The sequence below is a fragment of the Balaenoptera ricei genome, chromosome 15 (assembly GCF_028023285.1).
Source record: "Balaenoptera ricei isolate mBalRic1 chromosome 15, mBalRic1.hap2, whole genome shotgun sequence".
Lineage (NCBI taxonomy): Eukaryota > Metazoa > Chordata > Mammalia > Artiodactyla > Balaenopteridae > Balaenoptera > Balaenoptera ricei.
In genome coordinates, this window is record NC_082653.1 from 11,731,551 (window position 1) to 11,754,349 (window position 22,799).

Genomic DNA, 22,799 nt, shown 5'->3' on the forward strand with positions numbered 1-22,799 from the left:
AGAGACAGGAGTTAGGCTGCCATCACCAAGGAATGCCTGGGACCACCCGAAACCAGAAGAGGCAGAGAAGGATTCTCCCTTAGGGCCTGGATTCGCTCCCCTGAGGGAGCGTGGCCCTGCCAACACCTTGATTTCAGACTTCTGGCCTCTAGAACGATGAGAGAACAAATCTCTGCTGTTTTAAGCCACCCAATTTGTGGTAATTCGTTACAGAAGCCACAGGAAATGCACACACCACCTTACAGTGAATAGTGTTACAGAAAGATCCCAGGTTCCTTTGGGCAGTATCTCCCCTAAAGTGGTCTGATGTGGTTTTAGGTGGTACTTGAGCAATGTGTGTCGAATACCACCGACCCCACGGATTGAGAAAGTCAGCCCTTTTTGATTCTTTTTCAATCCCGATTAAGTCAGACGCGTCAGTTTGGTGCTACCGTGTTAAGCCTCTCTCCAATATGCTGATCCCCCTTTTTGACAAAGAGGACAGGCTTGACCTCAGAGGCTTCAGCAAGCAAATGTACCACTTTGTTTTTATCGTATTTATTTATAAAAACAATATTGGTTTCCCACTTAAAACAGTATTATAATGTTTCCTTTAAAATAAATGTATATAGTACACCAACGTTCATAGCAGCATTATTCACGACAGTCAAAAGGTGGAAACAACCCCAGGGCCCATCAACAGATGAATGGATAAACAAAGTGTGGTATACACCGACCATGGAATAATATTCAGCCATAAAAAGGAAAGAAGTTATGACACAGGCTACAAAGTGGATGAACCTTAAAAACATCATGCTAAGTATTGATAAAATAAGCCAGATAAAAAAGGACAACTATTGTATGATTCCACCCATTTGAGGTACCTAGAATAGGTAAATTCATAAACACAGAAAGTAAAATAGGGGCTACTAAAAAAATAGAAAATACTAAGAAAAATAGAAAGTGGAAAAGAAAGTAGGGAGAGAGGAATAGGGAATTGTATAATGGGTAGAGTTTCTGTCTGGGATGATGAAAAAATTCTGGAAATAGATAGTGGTGATGATTAAACAACATTGTAAATGTATTTAATGCCACTGAATTGTACACTTAAAAATGGCTAAAATGCTAAATTTTATGTTACGTATATTTTACCATAATAAAAGCTTTTAAAAAACTGTTACAAAGACATATACATAAAAAAGCAAGTTGACTTAAAGAAACATATTAAGCATAAGACAATATAGGTAGAAGGCAGGCCCAGCAGGACAGTTTGGAAACAGACCTACATGGAAAGAAAACACCCAGCAACTTCACTTTTTTTCTTACCTCCCCTGTTCCCTGCAGCACCCAGTTTCCAAACAGATCCTGCTTCCTGCTTTGGCTTCCACAAACACCTGCTCCTCCAGAAAGCCTGCCCAGCTGTCTTAGCCTAAAAACCTCACCCTATTCTGAGGTCAAGCACTGGTTGTCTAGATGGCTCTTCAGGGCACTTAATTACAGTCACCACCCAACTGTGGTTCACTCATCTATACTACTCAATATATTATTATTATTTAACTTGAAAACTAACATCTGTTGAAAAATAAATTTAATAATACCGAAGCATATAAAACTGAAAGTAAAAGATAACCTTTCCTCCTCCTGCTCGGAGCAGGGATCATACAGCATTCCCCAGGGGAGCAGCTGCACTCAGTGCCTCGGATCTCTGCTGTGGGGAATGTGGGCTTGGTGTTGAGAGAGCTTCTGCTTCTTTGAGAGAAGCTAGAAGTTCAAATTTTTATGTGAGGACTTCCCTGGTGGCGCAGTGGTTAAGAATCCGCCTGCCAATGCAGGGGACACAGGCTTGAGCCCTGGTCCGGGAAGATCCCAAATGCCTTGTGGCAACTAACCCCGTGAGCCACAACTACTGAGCCCGCATGCCACAGCTACTGAAGCCTGCGTGCCTAGAGCCCGTGCTCCACAACAAGAGAAGCCTGCTCACGACATCGAAGAGTAGCCCCCACTCGCAACTTGAGAAAGCCCACACGCAGCAACGAAGACCCAATGCAGCCAAAAATAAATACATTAATTAATTTTAAAAAAAGATTACAAATTAAGCAGTTTAAAATATTTTTAAAAATCTATGTGAAATTTCTATAATTTTGTATAGATTAATAACATTTAAAATAAAACTGGGGGCACAGTTCTTGAGGTGCTAGCCTACTGTGTTCCCCCTTTGCCTGGCAAAGAAATAAAGCCACTCCTTCTTTCTCCTCCATGAAAAACAAAATAAAACAAAACAAAAAATTTAATGATTTTTTAATTGTTTTAAAATCGATTCCAATTTTGATCAATTGATTTTAAATCAAACAAAATGTGTTAGTGGGCGGTATTTACACATCAGGCTCTATCTAGTCTAAGAGTTGAGAAAGGGTGTACGGTCAGTTGCTCCTGCCCTAGAATGAGCCACTGAGAGGGGGGTTAAACTGAACCAGTTGAGCTTCATACACAGCATGCTCCAGTGGGGTCTGCCTAGCCCCTTCCTCAGCTGAGGGTAGCTCTAGAAATATTCCAAGCTCAATGTACATTTTGAGAATTCATTTAATACATACAATATATCCTGAATATTATTTATAACAGCTTCAAATTGTGTTTTACGTCAGACCATGAGGCTTGTTTTGCAAATTTTTTTTTTTTTTTAATTTACTTATTTCTTTATGTTTGGCTGCATTGGGTCTTCATTGCCGTGTGTGGGCTTTCTCTAGTTGCGGTGAGCCGGGGCTACTCTTCATTGCTGTGCGCGGGCTTCTCATTGTGGTGGGCTTCTCTTGTTGCGAGCACAGGCTCTAGGTGCACAGGCTTCAGTAATTGTGGCTCGCAGGCTCTAGAGCGTAGGCTCAGTAGTTGTGGCACACGGGCTTAGTTGCTCCACGGCATGTGGGATCTTCCCGGACCAGGGCTCGAACCCGTGTCCCCTGCACTGGCAGGCGGGTTCTTAACCACTGCGCCACCAGGGAAGCCCTGTTTTGCAAATTTATACGCTACAGTTCCACAGGTAAATTAATCCTCACACCTAGGAGCTGCGTCAAAGTAGGAAGGGCTCAAATGTGACACATTTTAACCATACAATTTTTTTAATATTTTGAAATGGACCTTATTTCCCTCCACAAAATCAGTTTTGTTACACACTTGTTAAACTCCCTACTCGATATAGATGCTCAAAGTTCAAGCTGAAACTTGAGTTTCAATTAGTCCTTGGACCTCACGGTCTAATGACCATTGTGTGAACGTAAGGGTGGGAACATCCACAAGTGAGGACAGCATGGTGTGGCGGAGAAAATATAGAACACATAGGACTAGATGGTCTGGACACAAGAGCCAACTCAACCGCTCTCTAGCTCTGTGATGTTAGACATGTCCCAACCTCTCAGAGGTCACTTTCTTCATCTGTAAAAATGGGGATAATATGTGGTCAATCTACCTCCATGGTTGTCATGAGGATGACAGAAGCTACAGTATATAAAGCATTCTGTAAGGTCTACAGTGCTGGGCAGATAGATATGTCTTATTGGGCTCAGCTGTCAGAATGGAATTAGGAGCAATAAACATTGTTTAACATTAAATGCTAATTAGAGCCTTGTATGCAGCAAGTTAGTCTAAGATTATAAAAATGAAAATAAATAACAAAACATGGCATTGAATGCTCCTATGTTAATTTGAAACAGTGTGAGATTTATGCTTTTTCAAAAAACTCAGATGTAAAGATATCAACCCTAATCTACCAGAATGTTAAAAAATTAATGGGACAATATAAACTTCACTGACAGTCGAGGAATGATAAGAAAGCCACCATAATCAGTGTTACTAAACCTAAGAACCAATAAAAATTATAATTATGTTAAAAAAAAGAACAGTTGGGGAAACCTACCTTCCAATTTGCCAGTTTTTTAAACTCTATAATTTTTATAACTGCTCCCATGAGAATACCTAGAAGAGAAAATATAAAGTTTAACAAAAATTAAGATATAAGAAAGATTACTCAGGTTTATTATTCTAAAGAAACTGATTATTATTACGTCTCTAAATGGCATCTGTGAATTTCTGCAAGTTTTACGTCTGAAAACATAAAAATGGAAATTAGTGTGGAGTTTTATGAATCACATGAGTTTCTCACTTGCATCTCAGGCAAACATACTATAACAAAGTCTACAAAAATCTGGGGGTGGGGGGTGGGGGGAAGGGTGAAAAAGCTTTACAAAACAAGACCTAGGGATAGTTTGCCTGGCATGGAAGATTTAAGCATCTGTCATTCTTGCTATATCCACCCATTTTCGATTTGAAATGGCAGAAAGCTAAGTTTGCCCTGTACTACTTATTCCTACCGTTTTCAAAAAGGAATCCAAGATCACTTTCTCAGGCTCAGATGGTAGCTCTATGTAGAGTATTTAGTTAGAGTTAAAGCCCCAATGCTGAAAATAATCTAAAGTGAAAATTCTGTGAAATTCCTGGAACAAAACAGACCATCTAAGTTCAGGCATGTTTCCACAAAGCTGACAGGCTCATTATTATCTCATAAAGAACCTACCAAAAATAATTCTCAAAGAAGCATCATGGGTACAATTTATGATTGCTCTGTTACTCACTAGATTAATGATTCTTAACCCTGTGGGCTCATCAGAATCATCATGGGAGCTTTTTATGAAATAGACGCCTGAGCAGAACTTGGGATCTGCAAAATAACAATCTCTGGTAGGGGGTGATACAAAGCAAGGCTGAAGACCACTGTTACAGATGCTTAAACATAAAGACTTCCCTTTCGGACTTCCCTGGTGGCACAGTGCTTAAGAATCCGCCTGCCAATGCAGGGGACACGGGTTCGATCCTTGGTCCGGGAAGATCCCACATGCCACGGAGCAACTAAGCCCATGTGCCGTAACTACTGAGCCTGTGCTCTAGAGCCCACGAGCCACAACTACTGAAGCCCACGTGCCTAGAGCCCGTGCTCCGCAACAAGAGAAGCCACTGCAATGACAAGTCCGTGCACCGCAACGAAGAGTAGCCCCCGCTTGCTGCAACTAGAGAAAAGCCCGCACGCAGCAATGAAGACCCAACGCAGCCAAAAAAAAGACTTCCCTTTCCCCTAGAGGGGAAGGAGCTTTTTCCCATCAACAACAGAAAGCTGAAGAAACACACCTTATTGGGTGGGGTGAGGAGAAAATACAAGAACACAGAGGTTTATTAGGAAAAGAAGGTGCACTAACACTAATTGTCATGGGGAAGGAGGGGTTTGAGGTGAAGAGAGGATCAGTTGATTTTAACTTTATAAACCTCTGTACTATTTGTATTGTTATATATTAGTAAAAGACCAACAAAACTGTTTTGATAAAAAGGACATAAGACGAAATAGGTCTGAGCTATAAAGGGAATCAATGACATTTTCAGAACAGTAATTGTACATTCACTTCCACGTGGCATGAAAGCACTGATTCTAACCCCTCTCTAGAGTTCCCCAGTTGCTTCCTTTTTCTTATATTTTTAAATTGTGTATATATTTTAAGGAGTTTTCATACAATTTTTTATTAACCAAATAGTTCATGAATACTTTGTAAAATGTTATAAATAAGACAAAAGTCCCTTTTGATGAAATCCCACCCCCACTAGTTCTCTCCCTCCCTGCCCCAAGGTAACCAACCATCTTGATAAGTCTGGGGAATATTCTACCAGACCCTTCTCTATGCCCTTACATATTTATATTTACCATACAGTACTAGGGTGCGTGTGTATGTAACACATGGCACACCTGTGTGTATTTATATAAAGTTTATGGTACTATAATGTATCTTTTTTTTCTTTTTCTTGGCTGCCTGGCACGCGGGATCTTAGTTCCCAGACCTGGGATCGAACCCGTGCCCCCTGCAATGGAAGCACACGGTACCTCCAGAGAAGTCCTATAGCAGGTAGTTTCTACTACCTGCTATTTTGCTCAGTGTTATGATCAGGGGTGACTACATATAGATCTGCCTCATTCCTTTTTAACAGCTCTACAGCACAGCATAAAGATGCCACAGACTGAATAGACATTTCTCCAAAGATATACAAATGGCCAATAAGCACAAGAAAAGACGCTCCACATCATTAGTCATTAGGGAAATGGAAATCAAAACCACAATGAGACACCAGTTCATACCCACTAGGATAGCTATAACTTTTTTAAAATGGAAAATAAGTGTTGGCAAGGATATAGAGAAACTGGAACCCTTAATACATCGATGATGGAAAAGTAAAATGGCGCAACTGCTGTAGAAAAGTTTGGCAATTCCTCAAAAAGTAAAACAGAGTTACCATATGACCCAGCAATTCTACACAGGAGAATAGAAAACCTATGTTCGTACAGAAACTTGTACATGGATGTTCATAACAGCATTATTAGCCCAAAGGTGGAAACAACGCAAATGTCCACCAACTGATGAATGGATCAACAAAATGTGGTATATCCACACAATGGAATGTTATCCGGCAGTAAAAAAGAATGGAGTACTTATACATATTGCAATGTGGATGAATCTTGAAAACATGCTACGTAAAAGAAGCCAGACACAAAAGACATCTTTTATGATCCATTGATATGAAATATTCAGAACTGGCAAATCTATAGATTGCCTTTGTCTCTATAGAGACAGAAATGGTTTCCCGGGGCTGGGGAGGAGAGTTTCAGGGATGATAGCTAAAGGGTATGCGGCTTCTTTTCGGGGTGATGAAATGTTCTAAAATTGTTGTCATGGTTGCACAACTGTGAATATACTATAACCCTGAACTGTACGTTTAAAATGAGTAACTTGCATTGTATGTGAATTATATCACAATAAAACGGTCACCCCACCCCCGCCCCCGAAAGGCCAGATCGTATGGTTCCATTCATATGAAATGTCCAGAACAGACAAATCTAGAGACAGGAGGTAGGTTAGTGGTTGCCAGCGGAAAGGGGAGGGGGAAAATGTGCAGTGACTGCTAATGTGCAGAGAGTATCTTTTTGAGGTGATAAAAATGTTCTGGAATTAAGACAGTGGTGATAGTTGCACAACCCTGTAAATATACTAAAAAGCACTGAATTCTACACTTTAAAATTATAAAGTTTATGTTATGTAAATTCTGCTTTACTGTTTAAAAAATTTTATTGAGGGGTCTTCCCTGGTGGTGCAGTGGTTGAGAATCTGCCTGCCAATGCAGGGGACGCGGGTTCGAGCCCTGGTCTGGGAAGATCCCACATGCCGCGGAGCAACTAGGCCCGTAAGCCACAACTACTGAGCCTGCACGTCTGGAGCCTGTGCTCCGCAACGAGAGAGGCCGTGACGGTGGGAGGCCCGCGCACCGCGAGGAAGAGTGGCCCCCGCTCGCCGCAGCTGGAGAAAGCCCTCGCACAGAAACGAAGACCCAACACAGCTAAAAAAATAAATTAAAAAAAAAAAAAATTTTATTGAAGTATAGTTGATTTTCGCTGTCATGTTAGTTTCAGGTAAACATATATATATATATATATATATATATTTTTTTTTTTTTTTTTTCAGATTATTTTCCCTTACAGATTATAAAATATTGAGTATAGTTCCCTATGCTATACAGTAGGTCCTCGTTGGTTACCTATTTTATATATAGTAGTGTGTATGTGTTAATCCCAACCTCCTAATTTATCCCTCCCCTCCATTTTAATTTTTTTAAAAGTCACTATCTTTTTAATGTTCCCCCAATGATGGCTGTCTCCAACTGTTTGCCATTAACAGCTGCAGTGAACATGCTTGTATGTGCCTCTTTGTGTAAGAGTGTCTCCCTAGGGCAGATCCAGAGACAGTGAATGGCATGAGCATTTTTATCTCTGAAAACGTTGCCAAACTGTCCTCCAAAGTGGCTGTGCCGATTTACACCCCTTGCACCAAAGCATCCTCACCAACCCTGGAAAATCATCAGACTTTAACACTTCTGCCAGTATGAGGGGCAAGAAATCGTACTTTAAGGTTTCGATTTGCATTTACAGTCAATCTGCACTCAGTAATCATTCCTGATTACTAGGGAAGCTGGAACTTTTTTCATGATTTCAGATTTAATTTTTAAAGCTAGTGTTTTTCTGTGCTACTAAACCGCAACTTTCTTTTTCCTTTGTAAATGTACACCAAAAACTTTAATACTATGATCAATGCTTTTGTAATTAATATACATGCAGCAATTACATTTGAGAATCAGTGATTATTCTATTGCCTAAGCTTGTTCCTATATTATTATTAATGAGGCATTAGAAAGCTTTGTAAAATACAATATGATATTATTACTACTATTACTATTATTACTATTACATGAGGAATCCTTTTGAAATGTCCTAGGACTGAACTATGGTACAACATTAAATTGGCAAACTCCTTTACCTTTTGAGATTGAGGTTCAAAGTTAGGTCAAATCAACCTAGTGTCCAGGAGAAATTAATTTATACCATACAACCAGACACCCTGGAAATAATACCCTAGATACAATTTTGTATCTTCCTATCAGTAAAAAGAATTTGACCTTCAAGTTACAAATTTTTATTTTATTATTATAAAAAAAGTGCTACTACATTAATGTATTTTAAAATAACACAGGGATTTGGCTGTCCAGTGGTTAGGACTCCACACTTTCACTGCCGAGGGCCCAGGTTCAATCCCTGGTCGGGGAACTAAGATCCCACAAGCTGTGCGGCACAGCCAAAAATTAATAAAATAAATAACACAAAAAACAGAGATTGTAAAGGAGATTCAAATTAAATAGAAACATAAGCTCTAATATTTCCTTTTGCCTCCTATGGATCTTCGTACACACACCTCATTATGGATACCGCTGGATTCACTCAAAGGATCAGGAGTAATTCATAATTATTTGCTGAGACCCTTCTCCCAGGATTTGTCAGGTTAAATCATTCTTACTCCTCAAGAGAATGCTCCAGGTAGGAAGGCTCAGAGAGCCTCTTCTGACAGCTCAGGGCCAGCAAGTGACAGTGGACTGCTGGCTCCTGGGTGCCGTCTACCACCTCTGGACGAGGAGACACAGGGAGACTGCACTACTGCTACGAACTGCTAACACCCTTCCCACTCCCAGGGTGCACTGCTGGTCTACCATTATCGCTGTAAAATACGAGTATTCCTGAATACGAACAGTACAGGAAAGTGCCTAAAATGTATTAAGTATAACAATCAGTACAAAACAGTATGTAGAACATGATCCTAGTTCCCTTAAAAATATACGTATATATGTATATGCACACACATTTATTAATTTGCATTGTGTTAAAAAGAAACACACACACACACACTATGGTGCTAGGCACTGTGCTACCGTATACAATATACGTTATTTAAGCTCATTCTCATGATTACCCTACAAGGTAATAAACCATAATAATATAAATGATAATAATATTGATAGCAGCAGCTAACAGTTATTGATTACTTAGCAGGTAGGCATTATACTAAGTGATTTCTATGCATTGCCCTGTTTAATATCTGCACTCCTATGAAGTGAAGGCTTTGTCGCCTGCATTTTACAGGTAAGGAAACCGAGGCTAAGGACAAGCATCACTGAGCTAGTAAATAGCAGATCCAGAATTGTTTTAAAAATGAATTACTCGGGCTTCCCTGGTGGCGCAGTGGTTGAGAATCTGCCTGCCAATGCAGGGGATACGGGTTCGAGCCCTGGTCTGGGAAGATCCCACATGCCGCGGAACAACTAGGCCCGTGAGCCACAACTACTGAGCCTGAGCGTCTGGAGCCTGTGCTCCGCAACAAGAGAGGCCGCGATAGTGAGAGGCCCACACACTGCAATGAAGAGTGGCCCCCGCTCGCCGCAACTGGAGAAAGCCCTCGCACAGCAACGAAGACCCAACACAGCCAAAAATAAATAAATTAAAAAAAAAAAAAAAGTGAAAAAATGAATTACTTTATTTTTTACTTGATTATGTAACAGATGTCTATGGTACAAAATTTGAAAGGTATAAGAGAGTATGCAGTGAAAACTTAAGTCTCTGTCCCATTCTTGTTTTTTTTCCTCCTTCCCGGAGACCACCAACGTTACCAGTTTCTTGGTTATACTGTACATTTCTGCTGAGAGTGTCTGTACGTTTAAAATTATATACATGCATATGCATGTACATATAAAATAAATTTTAAAACAAATGGTAATACAGTATTTACACTATTCTGAATTTTTTTTTTTACTTACCACTACCTCTTAGAAACTATTCCGTATCAACACATAAAGAGCTCCCTCACACTTTTTGTTTTGTTAGTGGCTGCAGTGTATTCCACTGTGCCATCCAATATGTCCTCTTGTAATGAGCGCTCAGGTGTTCTCCAGGCTTCTGCTATCACTGCCATTGCCATCTGAGTAAATACATCATCCCACACGTGTGCGCGTAGCCACAGACAAAACTCCTGACAGAGGGGCTGCTGGGTCAAGGGTACAGGCAGTTTTAATCCCGTAAGGAGCTCGTCAGCTGCCTTCTGCGGCAGATGCTGTGAGGCCCGCCCCCCCCCCCCTTCCCCGGGCCCACCTGTGTGAGCTGCTGCGCGTGTTCGCTGTTAGGCACTCACGGCTGCCCCCTTCTCCAGGAAACGGCCCTCAGCCGCCGGGAGGCACCTCATCATGGACGCCGTGCCCGCCCCACACCAGCTCACAGCCACTGACTAACTGATGGGGGTCCAGAAGTCCCACTCCCTTGGTTTAAGGAGAGACAGACTCTGCTTGGCGTTCTTGCCCCAGAGCCCTCCTACTGAGGCTAGGCTAGGCCTACCCTGAGATCACACCCACCGTTTGGCTTTCTCCTTCCCTGGTCTTGTTGACTCCCTCCGTTACAGATTTGCTCTTGAAGAGCACCCCTCAATACACTGCCTGTCCCCAAACCCCTGTCTCAGATTCTGCTTTTAGGGAGCCAACCTAAGACCACTGGTTCCAGGAGTGGAGTGGTCAAAGGAAGCAAACTCGAGGATGGGGTTCTGGAGTTGGACCACTCAGCAGCTTCCAGGCAAAGAGGATCCCAACACTGGAGGTAAAATACTGCTAGCCCCTCCCCGGGGGTAGCAGTGCCACTGCTAAGACTTTCACTTGTGGCAGACTGGGTCGGGACACTGGTGGAGGAGGCAAGGGCTCATGCAGTATCTCTGGTGTTAAAGAGGTTATGACGGAAATAATAACTGTAAGAAAAGTGGAATTGTGGTTGTTGCTGAGTGCCACCGATGCTCTGAAAAAAGAAAACAAAAGGCCCGAACAATCACCAACTTAAAGCAAACGGTGAGAGTCAGAGGGCCTCCTTGGCAGCAATGGAACAGACCGTCATCTCCTGCAGCTGGAGGGCCTCTAGAGCTGAAGACTGGGCACAGGTCTTAACCGCACGAGTGGCAGATCTTCAGAGAATGCTGAACTCAAGATGATAAATTTCCTATGCCTTCTCCTACCAGGGCCCTGATAAGGAAGAAGTGGGGCTCAGACATGGGATAGGGGTGCCTAGGGAGATGCACATGAGCACCTTTAACCCTCAGGTTCCCGTGGACCTTCTAGGCCTGCAGAAGTGGTCCCTACCACCCCGTTGGAATACAGAGCTCCCAGGTTATTTCAAGATTACACAGATGCCCCAAATGAGGCAAGTGCCTTAGGTTAACTACTGCTTCCTGCATAATACAGTCCCCAAGGACACAGACCATATGGACGTTCCACAGGACAATACACTGCTCCACTACTGACATCATGCTAATGTATAGCGACAAGCATGAAGTGGCGAGGAGACGTCTTGGTAAGACACGTATGCTTCAGAGGATAGAGTTTCAGGGGCCTGCCCATCTGGGAAGTATTCAGGGGTCAAGTGGTCTGAAGCACACCAAGACACTGCCTCCAAGTAACGGAAAAGGTCTGCCCCTTCTACCGTAATAAAGAAGCACAATGCTTGGTAGGCCTTCTCCAGGTTTTGGAGGCAATATATTCCACACTTGAGAAAACTATTCAACACTTCAACCCATTTATTGGATTTTGAGAGACTGATGGTTTTCAGTGAGGCCCAAAACAGTTAGCTGCAGTTCAAGCAGCTCTGTTGTTTTCGCCATACGATCTGGCGGACCCCATGGAACTGGAAGTATCTGGTAGGAAGGGAGGCCGGCAAGCCCCAATAGGAGGGTCGCTCAGCATAGATCCCTAGGGCTCTGGAGCAAGGTCGTGCCATTTGCAGAAGAGACACATATACCACTCAAAAAACTCCCAAGGGAAAAACACGAAAAAGCTCCTGGCATGTTATTGGGCCGTGGTAGAGACAGAGCATCTGAGCATGGAACGTCAAGCGCCCAGGTGGCCAGAATCATCTTTCATAAGTTGGGTTGCCATACCTACTGTCAGGCTGGGTGGGCCCAGGAGCAATCCATTTTAAGATGGAAGTGTTACATTAGCGATCAGACTTGTGCCGATCTAAAAGGCACAAGTATGCTTTACTTGTGGCCCAGACCTCTATGTCATCTTCAGCTGTTACAGCAACATCTCTCTCTCAGCTCAGCTCCTACATACGGCCTCATGGGGAGCTCTTTAAGACCAGCGGACAGAGGAGAAAAAAAAAACCCACGCGTGGTTCATGAAACACTCGGCCAGCCTCTGATATTGGCCACTTCAGTGTCTATGCAATGGGCTCATGAGCACAGTAGCCATGATGGCAGACATGGAAGCTGTGCAGGGCCCCTACGGCATGAACTCCCTCTCACCAAGGCTGCTCTGTAGCCATGGCCACTGCTGAATGTATGACTGGAGAGCCACAGAGATCAACACTCATCACCTGGTGTGGTACCATCCCTTGAGAAGACCAGCCAGCTGCATGATGGCAACTCGATTACATCAGACCCCTTCCATCCTGGAAAGGGCAGCAATTCATTCTGACTGAGGCTGACACGTATGCTAGCACCACCATCCCAGGCAGGGTCCATAAGTGTCTGAGCCACCAAAGTGGGATACTGCATAACAATATGTCAACAACATGTCAAACAAAGAGACTCACTTTATGGCAAAGGAGGTGCAGAAGTGGGCATGAGACATGGACACCACACCGTCCTATCCAGAAACTGCCAGCCAGCCAGAGTGGTAAATGGCCTCTTAAAAATTGAGCTGAGGGGCTTCCCCGGTGGCGCAGTGGTTAAGAATCCGCCTGCCAATGCAGGGGACACGGGTTCGAGCCCTGGTCCGGGAAGATCCCACATGCTGCGGAGCAACTGAGCCCGCGCACCCTAGAGCCCGTGCTCCGCAACAAGAGGAGCCACCGCAATGAGAAGCCCGCGTGCCGCAACGAAGAGCAGCCCCCGCTCGCCGCAACTAGAGAAAGCCCACGCGCGGCAACGAAGACCCAATGCAGCCAAAAATAAATAAATAATAAAAATTAAAAAAAAAAAAAAAAATGGAGCTGATGCACCAGCTTGGAGGTGACATATTGTGAGGAACGGCGCGCTCCTCCAGGGTGCGGTATACTCCTGAAACCAGTGGCCATTATAGGGTGGTACATCCCCAACAGGCAAGCATGGGTACAGCACACAATGGGTACACCACTCACCATCACTCTCAGGGACTCACTTAAGAGTGGGGATTCCTGCTTGGAGGATTTCTGCTTCCTTAGCCTGAAACTTTAGGCTCGGTGGGTTGAAAGAACCTGGCTCCCAGAAGGGGACATTTCCACCAGAGTTCACATAGTAAGAGTTACTACGGCTGCCGCCTGGTCACTTTGGGCTCTTTGTGCTAACAGACCAGCAGGCCTAGAAACAGGTTACCACGTCGGCAGGGGTGACTAACCCTGATTACCATGAGGAGACAGCCCTGCTACTACATGATAGGGCAGAAAGGAATATAATTACTTACGTAATATGTTTTTAACCACAAATGATTTTTTGAAAATACTTTAAAATATTGTTAGCACGTTTTGTTAGCTATAATCATAGAATCACTTATGCTATAATAAGGTGATTTTGAAATTCCAGTCCTTGATGCTGCTGCCTATACTAAAATAGATACTCCAAAGATAGTATTCTGAAAGACAGAAGAGCTGTCAGGAAGATGAGAATCAGGACCTCAGAGCTGTCTGTCTGTTTTCTGGGGAAATGTTGTTTATATATTTTGTTTTTAAGTGGCTTACTTTTTCAGTGGAATGTTATTCCTTTCTATTCTGTTGAGAACATTTATGTGGCGAAAGAGGAAATTTATAGAAATCAGCCCAGATGTAGCAAGTTTCCAAATGCAATCCTTTAACAACCTTTCTTCCTTGAAAGTTTAGACTACTTCACTATTCTGACATAGCTAAAAGATTTAAGTATAAAATACAACTTTAAGATGAAAAAATGCTGAGCCAAGAGCAGATGACCATAAAACTAAGGAGAATCAGAGCAAGACTCCAGGCAAAAGCATGCACTATTACACACAGAGCACACATTTAGCTAATGGCAGCTAAAGAGCAACAAGACGTTCCAAGAATAAATTGTCACCTCTGAGCCATGTTTCCAGAAACACAGAGGCTAAAAGTCTGCGCTAGCACTCTTCCTTGGAATGCGACAGCCCGGAAAATCCTTAGAGTCTAATGTGATCATTTTGTCAATGTGACAACCAATTTTGGCCTCTACCTCTGAGACAGCTACTCTAACGCCAACAAATGAATGCCTGTTTCTTCTCTAATAAAAATCAAAGTACCTGAGATTCAGGGAGAGTTACCCGTGGGACAGCTCAAGCTGCATCACAATTGGACTCTCACAGTCTAAAACGTCAGGAAAGCTGTTAGTTACAGTCAGGATTCTTGCTTTAGGTTTTCTCTAAAAAAACCGTTTTTAGAACTTAAGTACAATTAGAATATAATCACTATATATGCTTTTTTCCAGAATTACCTTCAGTCAACAACTCAGGAACTGAGTGATTTTTTTTTTCATTGTCTTCCACTCAAAACCCCCATTGACAAAAAGAGCCCTACTCTTAAAAAAAAAAATTTCAATCCTTTAGTCAAAACAAGGAGTTAATATAACTAAAAGCACAAAAATAGTTAAGCAGGTTATGACAAGGAAGCACATTTGTGTATTCCTATTTATTCAATGATTCAATCAAATCCAGTTACAAGTTAAAATACGGTTTTTCTAACTATCAGCAGTATTCAGGCTAAACCCTGGCATTTGTAGTCAAATTCCATTCTTAACCCCATTCAGGCCTTTCCTCACTCTACGATAAAGTATGACTGTGAAAAAAAAATTTATTCCTATTTTTGCTATATACAACAGAGGACAGTAGGCAGTACAACTATTTCATTTTCACTCCTTACCAATTTCAGCCCAAAATATATGAACAGTGAATCAGCACTATATGGCCAATAAAAATAAATATGTGAACTTTACTAATACGTGTCAAGAACAGTAAAAAGTGAAGAACACAAAAAATGATTCAAACTCAAACCAAGTCAAGTCATCTGATGGACATATGTGCATCTACACATGGTCTGGAAGAGAAGGAAGCATGATAAAAAGAGCTGGTTGTCGGGACTTCCCTGGTGGTCCAGTGGGTAAGACTCCACACTCCCAATGCAGGGGGCCTGGGTTCAATCCCTGGTCAGGGAACTAGATCCCACATGCTGCAGCTAAGACCCAGCACAGCCAAAATAAATAAATAAATATTTAAAAAAAAAAAAAAAAAAAAAAAAAAAAAGAGCTGGTTGTCAATGAAAAGGGTTTTTCTTCTTTATAGCTAAGTGTGAAAAAATATATATACATATTTTTAAAAGGCCCGAACTACAGAATTCCCTAAGTATAGAAAGTATCTGAAAGCTTTGAACAAGGGCCAAGGAAATAGCTTTAGAACTTCATGTTGATACTATGTTTTTATAAAGAAGGAAAAAAGTCTCGATTCATTTGAAAATACAGTAAAACAGAAGCGCGGAAATGTGCTTTTTGAGTACAGATAGTGCTCTTCTATACCTACGATTTCTTAGGAACTCTGAATGCTTAACACAAAAGGCCAACAGTATCTCTAAATGACTGTGGACTAAAAAGTAACTTCTGGTTAGAAAAAGTAGGCTAGGAAAACTTACCCCTGAAAGAATGAAAACCCCATTTTCTCTGGCAGCTTCATCTAGATTCTTTTTTGGCACAAAAGTTGGAAATTCTTGAAACGGTGGATATCTCAATATTTTGTTACACTTCACTCCAGTAGGAGAAAGAAGTTTTCCTTCCATTTACATAGCTTTATGAAATACAGAACTACTTTGATAGCTTTGTCAGCGTTTCTAAATTCTAACCAAGTGTCCTCTAATATAACAAAAAATCCATTCTGGACCCCAGTACTCTCCCTAGAAGTGCTCTTAGTATTCCAATCACCTGAGTTAGCAAGTAAGTACTGAAAGCAAGACTGACTTTCCATCACCCACTCCCAAGCCCTAGCTGTATAGGCTACAGTTATTTGTGCAACATCAGCGAAGAAAGAAACCTTGTGGACTGACAGCCTTTGCTGACGCCCAGCACTGCTCCACTCCATGTCCAGTTCTGGGGTGGCCATTTGGTCAGACTTCATCCTACAACTTCTGGTGGAACCAGGGAGAAGAGGAGGCCACCTTTCCCACCGTGACTGCTACTGTAAGGAGAGCAAGCCTGAAGCTGTCAAGTCTTACCATGTGGAGAGAGCCCGCCTGAGAGTGAAGCCAAAACAAAGGGAAGCACTGTTGAGAATGGAGAAAAACTGAGTCCAGGAGACTTGATCCAGCGAAGTCTGAAGCTGGCACCACCTGTAGCTTTTTTGGTGCCATGAGCCAATGGGTGTGCAACTCCACCCGCACCAATATCTGTTTTCTTTGAATCATTTTGAATTGATTTTGTCCATTGAATGGAAAGAGTCCTATATCAGTTAAGATGTTTTCCTCTGCAAGTAAAAGAACACCTGACTAAAAACGGCTTAAACAATGGATGTTTATTATCTCATGTAACAGGCAGCTCTGAGATAGGTAGTTTCAGGGCTATCAATTCTACAAAACAACAGTGCAGTCAAGAATCTGGGCTTCCCATCTGCCCCCTTGGCAAGCCTCAGCATTCTGGCTTTTGTCTTTGAGCCACAGTGATTGCAAGATGGCTACCAGTGCTCCTGGCATCACATCCTCATACAACAGCATCAAAGGAAGGGGAAATTTCTCTTTTTATCAGAGAGGAAAAATGTTTCCAAAACTCCTCACCCCAGCAACTTCCCCGTGGTCTCACTGGCCAGACCTGGGTTTCACACTGCCTGCTGCCTCCACCCCTTTGAAACAATTATCACGATGGCGAAAACCAATCTTGACCTGGAGGAGGGGCCCACCTTCCTTGAGCACACTGTGGCAAGACACTGGGTCAAAGCGAGGGTTCTGTTTTCATGGAGGGGGAAATGGCTCTTAGGTATGCATACAACAATGTCGCTCTAAGTCCTTGTACAAGCACTGGTGTTCTGTGACCCGCAGTTACTGAAACATTCAAGAGATAGTGAGGAACCTGACATTCCAAACCAAATTAACCACCACTTAAATTTCCATGTGCACAATACCTAAATACACACCAACTATAGGTCTTATTCTTAAGAAACTAGGTAAACTGACAACAAAACTGTAACTTCCTTGCAGTGGCTTTTTAAGTCTTTACTGAATGCCCCAGAATAATAGGTATTAGCTATATAGGTTATTTTCGAGGTGCCTAATATCAGGAAAGGAATGTTAACAAATGATCCTCCTCTTCTTAGAGCTCTAAGGCTCTTGTTAACTAAGTTTGTTAGACTCTGCCAGGATGTGTAGCTGAAGAGCCTGCTCAACAGAGAGCAGGAACTCTGAGTAAAATTGATTTCTAACTCTTTACTGAAGATCAAAATTATCCAGTGGTACATCTTCCTTAAAATATGGCATCACCTGGGGGTTACGGGACTCAAATGAGATGGCAATGTGAAAGCTCATAGGCCAGAACCTGGCACTTAGTAGTACTGTGAAGTCCAGGGAAAATATAGGAGGGGTTGAAACAGAGTAGTAGGAATGCTGGTACCGGTAGGGGAAGGAGAATGAACAGAGTCTGATCATTCATTTCTAAAGCTAACCTAAACCATTGCTATACTGCGAAAAATACTAAATACTATACTAAACCAGATCTAAGGCAAAGAAAATTAACTTATAAAGCACCAGTGGTGATAAGGAAAATTAAATATCATCAGTAGGCAAGTGGAAACTAGTAAAAGTAACTACAATATAATAAGCTGATGAAAACTTTGGCTGACCTTAGTGAAACCCTATTTACTATCCCTTAAGCTTCCCCACCGATCTGGATTTTAATACTTACTGAAAAGTAAGGTCCCTGCTTCATTAACCACTTCAATGAACTTAGATGTGAGGTCAACTGTGATTACAGTGATTCATACATTCTAAATAGAGGCTAATTATCTTAACAGTTAATTGCCACAGGAAACAAAAGAGGGAAATGTAAGTGAGGTAGAATGGAATGCTCTCTGAAGACCTTAGATCTGACTGACATTAAAGTGAGCCATTCCTCCATCCTAAACCTTAAAGTAAGAGCCTCTTCCGGCTGTAAAATTCAGTGATTCTATGAATTAACTGTCAATTATTCGCCTTAGTCGAGTGACAGCACAGCCTAGTAGGAGACCTTAGAATGAACAGTGTGAATGTTCATTTACAAAGCTAACCTAAACCATCGCTATATTGGGAAAGAATTTCTAAATATACTAAATCAGATCTACAAGGCAAAGAAAACTTATAAAGTATATATAATTTTATATATAAAATTAACTTATAAAGCAGTGGTGATAAGAAAAAAAAATATATCGTTGGTAGGCAACTTGAAACTAGAAATAAAGTAACTACAATATAATAAACGGATAAAAGCCTTGGATGTGCCCTGAGGGTGGTTCTAGAAGTAGAAAGGGCTCTCAAGTTGGATAGAGGGGCTTCTATGTGACCTTTAGGAGGTCATCACCCCTCTCTGAGCCCCCAGTGTCCTCATCTGTAAAATGGGATCATAACATCCTCATGGCAGCTTGCAGTGACAATGAAATGAGCTCAGGTATACACCACATCTCTTGTGGTTCCTAGCACTTTGGAGGCACTCAAAAAGCGGTATAGTTAGTGCTTTTATTATAGGATCATCAATAAGCACTTACCTAAAGAGACAACAGCAACGCTCTCTGGCAGGAAATGTAATCTGTATCGGATCAGTAGATGCACCAATATGATGCAGATAGCTGTGGGAAAAAATAAGACATTGTTAAAACAGCCCAACTTTGTTTTTTTATTTTATTTATTAGTTTTTTAACATCTTTGTTGGAGTATAATTGCTTTACAATGGTGTGTTAGTTTCTGCTTTATAACAAAGTGAATCAGCTATATGTATACATATATCCCCATATCTCCTCCCTCGTGCGTCTCCCTCCCACCCTCCCTATCCCACCCCTCTAGGTGGTCACAAAGCACCGAGCTGATCTTCCTATGCTATGCAGCTGCTTCCCACTAGCTATCTATTTTACATTTGGTAGTATATATAAGTCCATGACACTCTTTCACTTCGCCCCAGCTTACCTTTCCCCCTCCCCATGTCCTCAAGTCCATTCTCTACGTCTGCGTCTTTATTCCTGTCCTGTCCCTAGAAAACAGCCCAACTTTGAATGATAAACACCAAGTCCAAGGCAGGGGTTATTTCTAGGAGGCTGTCAGGGAAATGGACAACTGACAATGACACAGTAAACTTCAGCTGTATTTTCAATTTCTTATTTCTTAACCTGGAGGTAGATGCATGGTGTTCATTACATTTTCTCCATATTTCTTTACATGCCTGAACTAGTTTGTTTTCCAGTTGTTGAAAGAGCAACAGACATCCACCTCTATTCTAAGCTGTAAACCTTATACAACCATTTAAAATTATTCAAATTTCCCTGATTCTGAGAAATGATCCTCAGTGGTGAGGAGGAAGTCAATGAAATCAATCACTTTTATGCAACTAGAGCTGCAACAGAATATATGTTGACACAAAGTATCTCGCCACCACACGATCTCTTTTAAGGCAGAAGGAAGTGAGGGTGTTTTTAAAAAACAGAACAAAGGTAATATTGGTTTGGTGATAAGAGCATCAGAGACCTGAAGATGGGGTGCTTGCTCCCCAGATGGGTACTGGGGCTCCCACTGGTTGAGGGCTTCCCATGAGCCAGGCACTGCCCCGAGCACTTCCCAAATGCTGTCTCATTTGACCCTCAACACCCCCTCTGAATGAACTGTTATCACCACTACCTCCTTTGATTAAAGATAAAAGCCGAGGCTTACAGAGGTCCCACCGCTGGTAGGCGCCGCAGGGTTGAGCTTAATTCCAACCCTGTGCCCTTAATCCTGGGCACCCACCACCTCCCTCCCTGCAGCCTTCATTCCTCAACCAGCAAAATAAGAATAACATCTGACTTTCCTCACAGGGGCGTTGTCATGAAAGAAAAGAAACAAAAAGATGTAAAACTATTTGAAAGGAATACATATTTCTGAACCAAAAAAAAAAAGCACACTTTTGCATAAATAACTCCTAAATGTAATTTCAAGACCCAAATGTTAGTATGCATGTCTTTTTCTCTAACTAGGCACCTAGGTGGTATGCCATCTCATCAATCAAAGTATTAACTTGATAGTACTAAAAATAAATGTGTTGCTTTTTTTTTTTTTTTTTTTTGGTAAAAGGAAATGTTTAAACAATCTGCACGGCTGTGAACTGGCCACCCTCCTCAGAGCCCACACTGACAAATTAGATTATCTTTAGTCCCACCAAGAAGCACCAGGTGGCCAGAGAAAGGAAACAGCTGTAAATACAGAAATTTTGTCATCCTTTCATTCTGTGCTCTAAGCTATCAATCTGTGGTGTTATTTTATTATAAATATTTAGCCTAGTTAGAAAAATCCTACATTAAATACTAAGAGCAAGAAAAAAGTTCCAATGCATTAGTACATGGAAACAATGAGAACGCCTATTGCCTAAAAAGGCAGGCAGGTAAGCACATAAGTAGACAGAAAATTGATCTAAGGAGTGGAATCAGTTTCTGCTTTCTTTGCACCAAGCTGGATGAAAAAAGTTTACAGTTTATTCTCATAAATCACACAATTTGCAGCTTTAAGAGCAAAAGAGAAAACTCTATCAATGGAGAGAGCTACATATAAGAATGATCAATGCCAGGGAATGGTCTTCAGCTATAAAAAGAAGGAGATCTGCAAAGACAACCCATAGAATCGGAGAAAATATTTTTAAGTCATATGTCTGATAAAGGTCTAGTGTCCTGAGTATATATAGAACTCTGACAACTCAACAACAAAAAGACAACACAATTTTAAAATGGGCAAAAGACTTAAACTGACATTTCTCTAAAGAGATGCAAATGGCCAATAAGCACATGAAAAGATGCTCATCAGCATTAATCATTAGAAAAATGCAAATCAAAACCACAATGAGATAAAACTTCATACCCACTAGGATGGCTATAATCAATGTAACAAGTGTTGACAAGGATGGAGAGAAACTGGAACCCTTGTGCATTGCTGGTGGGAATGTAAAATGGTGCAGCCTCTGTGGAAAAGTTTGGCAGTTCCTGAGAAAGTTACACATACAGTAACCACTTAACCCAGCAATTCCACTCCTAAGTATGTACCCAAGAGAAATAAAAACATATGCCCACATAAAAACCTGTACAAAAATGTTCATAGCAGCATTATTCACAATAGCCAAAAGGTGGAAACAACCCAAATGCCCATCAAGTGATGAATGGATAAATATAATGTGGAATATTATTCAGCCATAAAAAAGGAAGGGAATTCTGACACATGCCACAACATGGATGAAGCTTGAAGACATTATGCCAAGTGAAAGAAGCCAGACATAAAAGGCCACATATTGTATGGTTCCAATTGTATGAGATATTCTGAGTAGGCAAATTCCTAGAGACAGCAGAAAAGTGTTTACCAGAGACTGAGGGGACGGAATGGGGAGGGACTGCTTTTAATAGGAACTGGGTTTCCTTTGGGGGTGATGAAAATATTCTAGAACTAGATAATGGTGATGGTTGCCCAGTACTGTGAATGTACTAAATGCCACTAAATTGTGCACTTTGAAATGGTAAATTTTATGTTATGTTTATTTTACCACATACACATCCTTTTTCTTAAAAAAAGAATGAGGTAGATACAAAAAGACTAACATGGAAAGAGCTCCAAGACATTCTGTGAGATGAAAAGGCAAGTTATAGGACCCCACTTATATTAAAACAAACTCCAAACTATATGTGCCTGTTGGTGTGTATGTGCTTACGAATGTACACATGTATATATACACATACAAGTGCATGTTTTCAAGTACACTTGGGAAAAAACAGAGCAAGAAGGGACAAAAACTTCTGTGTCATACGGAGGGTATGAGTAACACAAGTTAATGTGTTTCCAATTTTTCATGCCTGAAGTTTTAATTACAGAAAATATATTGAAACATAGGCATGTCAATTTTAACAACTCCATTAAATTTAATGGCCCATAAAATGTGTCAAATGATGCTAATAGTTAACTCTAAGTCAATAATAATGACTCACTATTGTCTCTGTGGAGTCAAAGATCAGCAAGGGTTAAGTGTAAGTCAAGGGATTTCAAGCTTCTAAAAGTCAAAAGTAACAAGAGTTTTGGCATCCTTTCCACACAAAAGTTACAATTTCATTTGACTTGACTAAAATAGTAAACAAAAGTGGTTAAATCCGTTCCAGGTTATGAGTTCCTGAAGTCTAGAATAATCTATGGACTATTTCCCTCAATTCAC

The 22,799-nt window shown here is 41.4% G+C and overlaps 1 protein-coding gene across 5 annotated transcripts in view; it reads right to left on the bottom strand.

The window, feature by feature from the left end:
* SLC9A8 (solute carrier family 9 member A8) overlaps nt 1-22,799 on the bottom strand; it is a 72,880-nt gene that overhangs the window by 45,826 nt on the left and 4,255 nt on the right. For all 5 annotated transcript variants that reach the window (XR_009497743.1, XM_059898517.1, XM_059898518.1 and 2 more), the window contains 2 exons: nt 19,138-19,218; nt 3,887-3,945 (listed from right to left, as the gene is read on the bottom strand). Coding sequence is in view for 4 of the 5 variants with exons in the window: in XM_059898517.1 (XP_059754500.1) it covers nt 3,887-3,945; nt 19,138-19,218 (140 nt within the window). In the remaining variant the exon portion in view is untranslated. The remainder of the gene's footprint in view (nt 1-3,886; nt 3,946-19,137; nt 19,219-22,799) is intronic.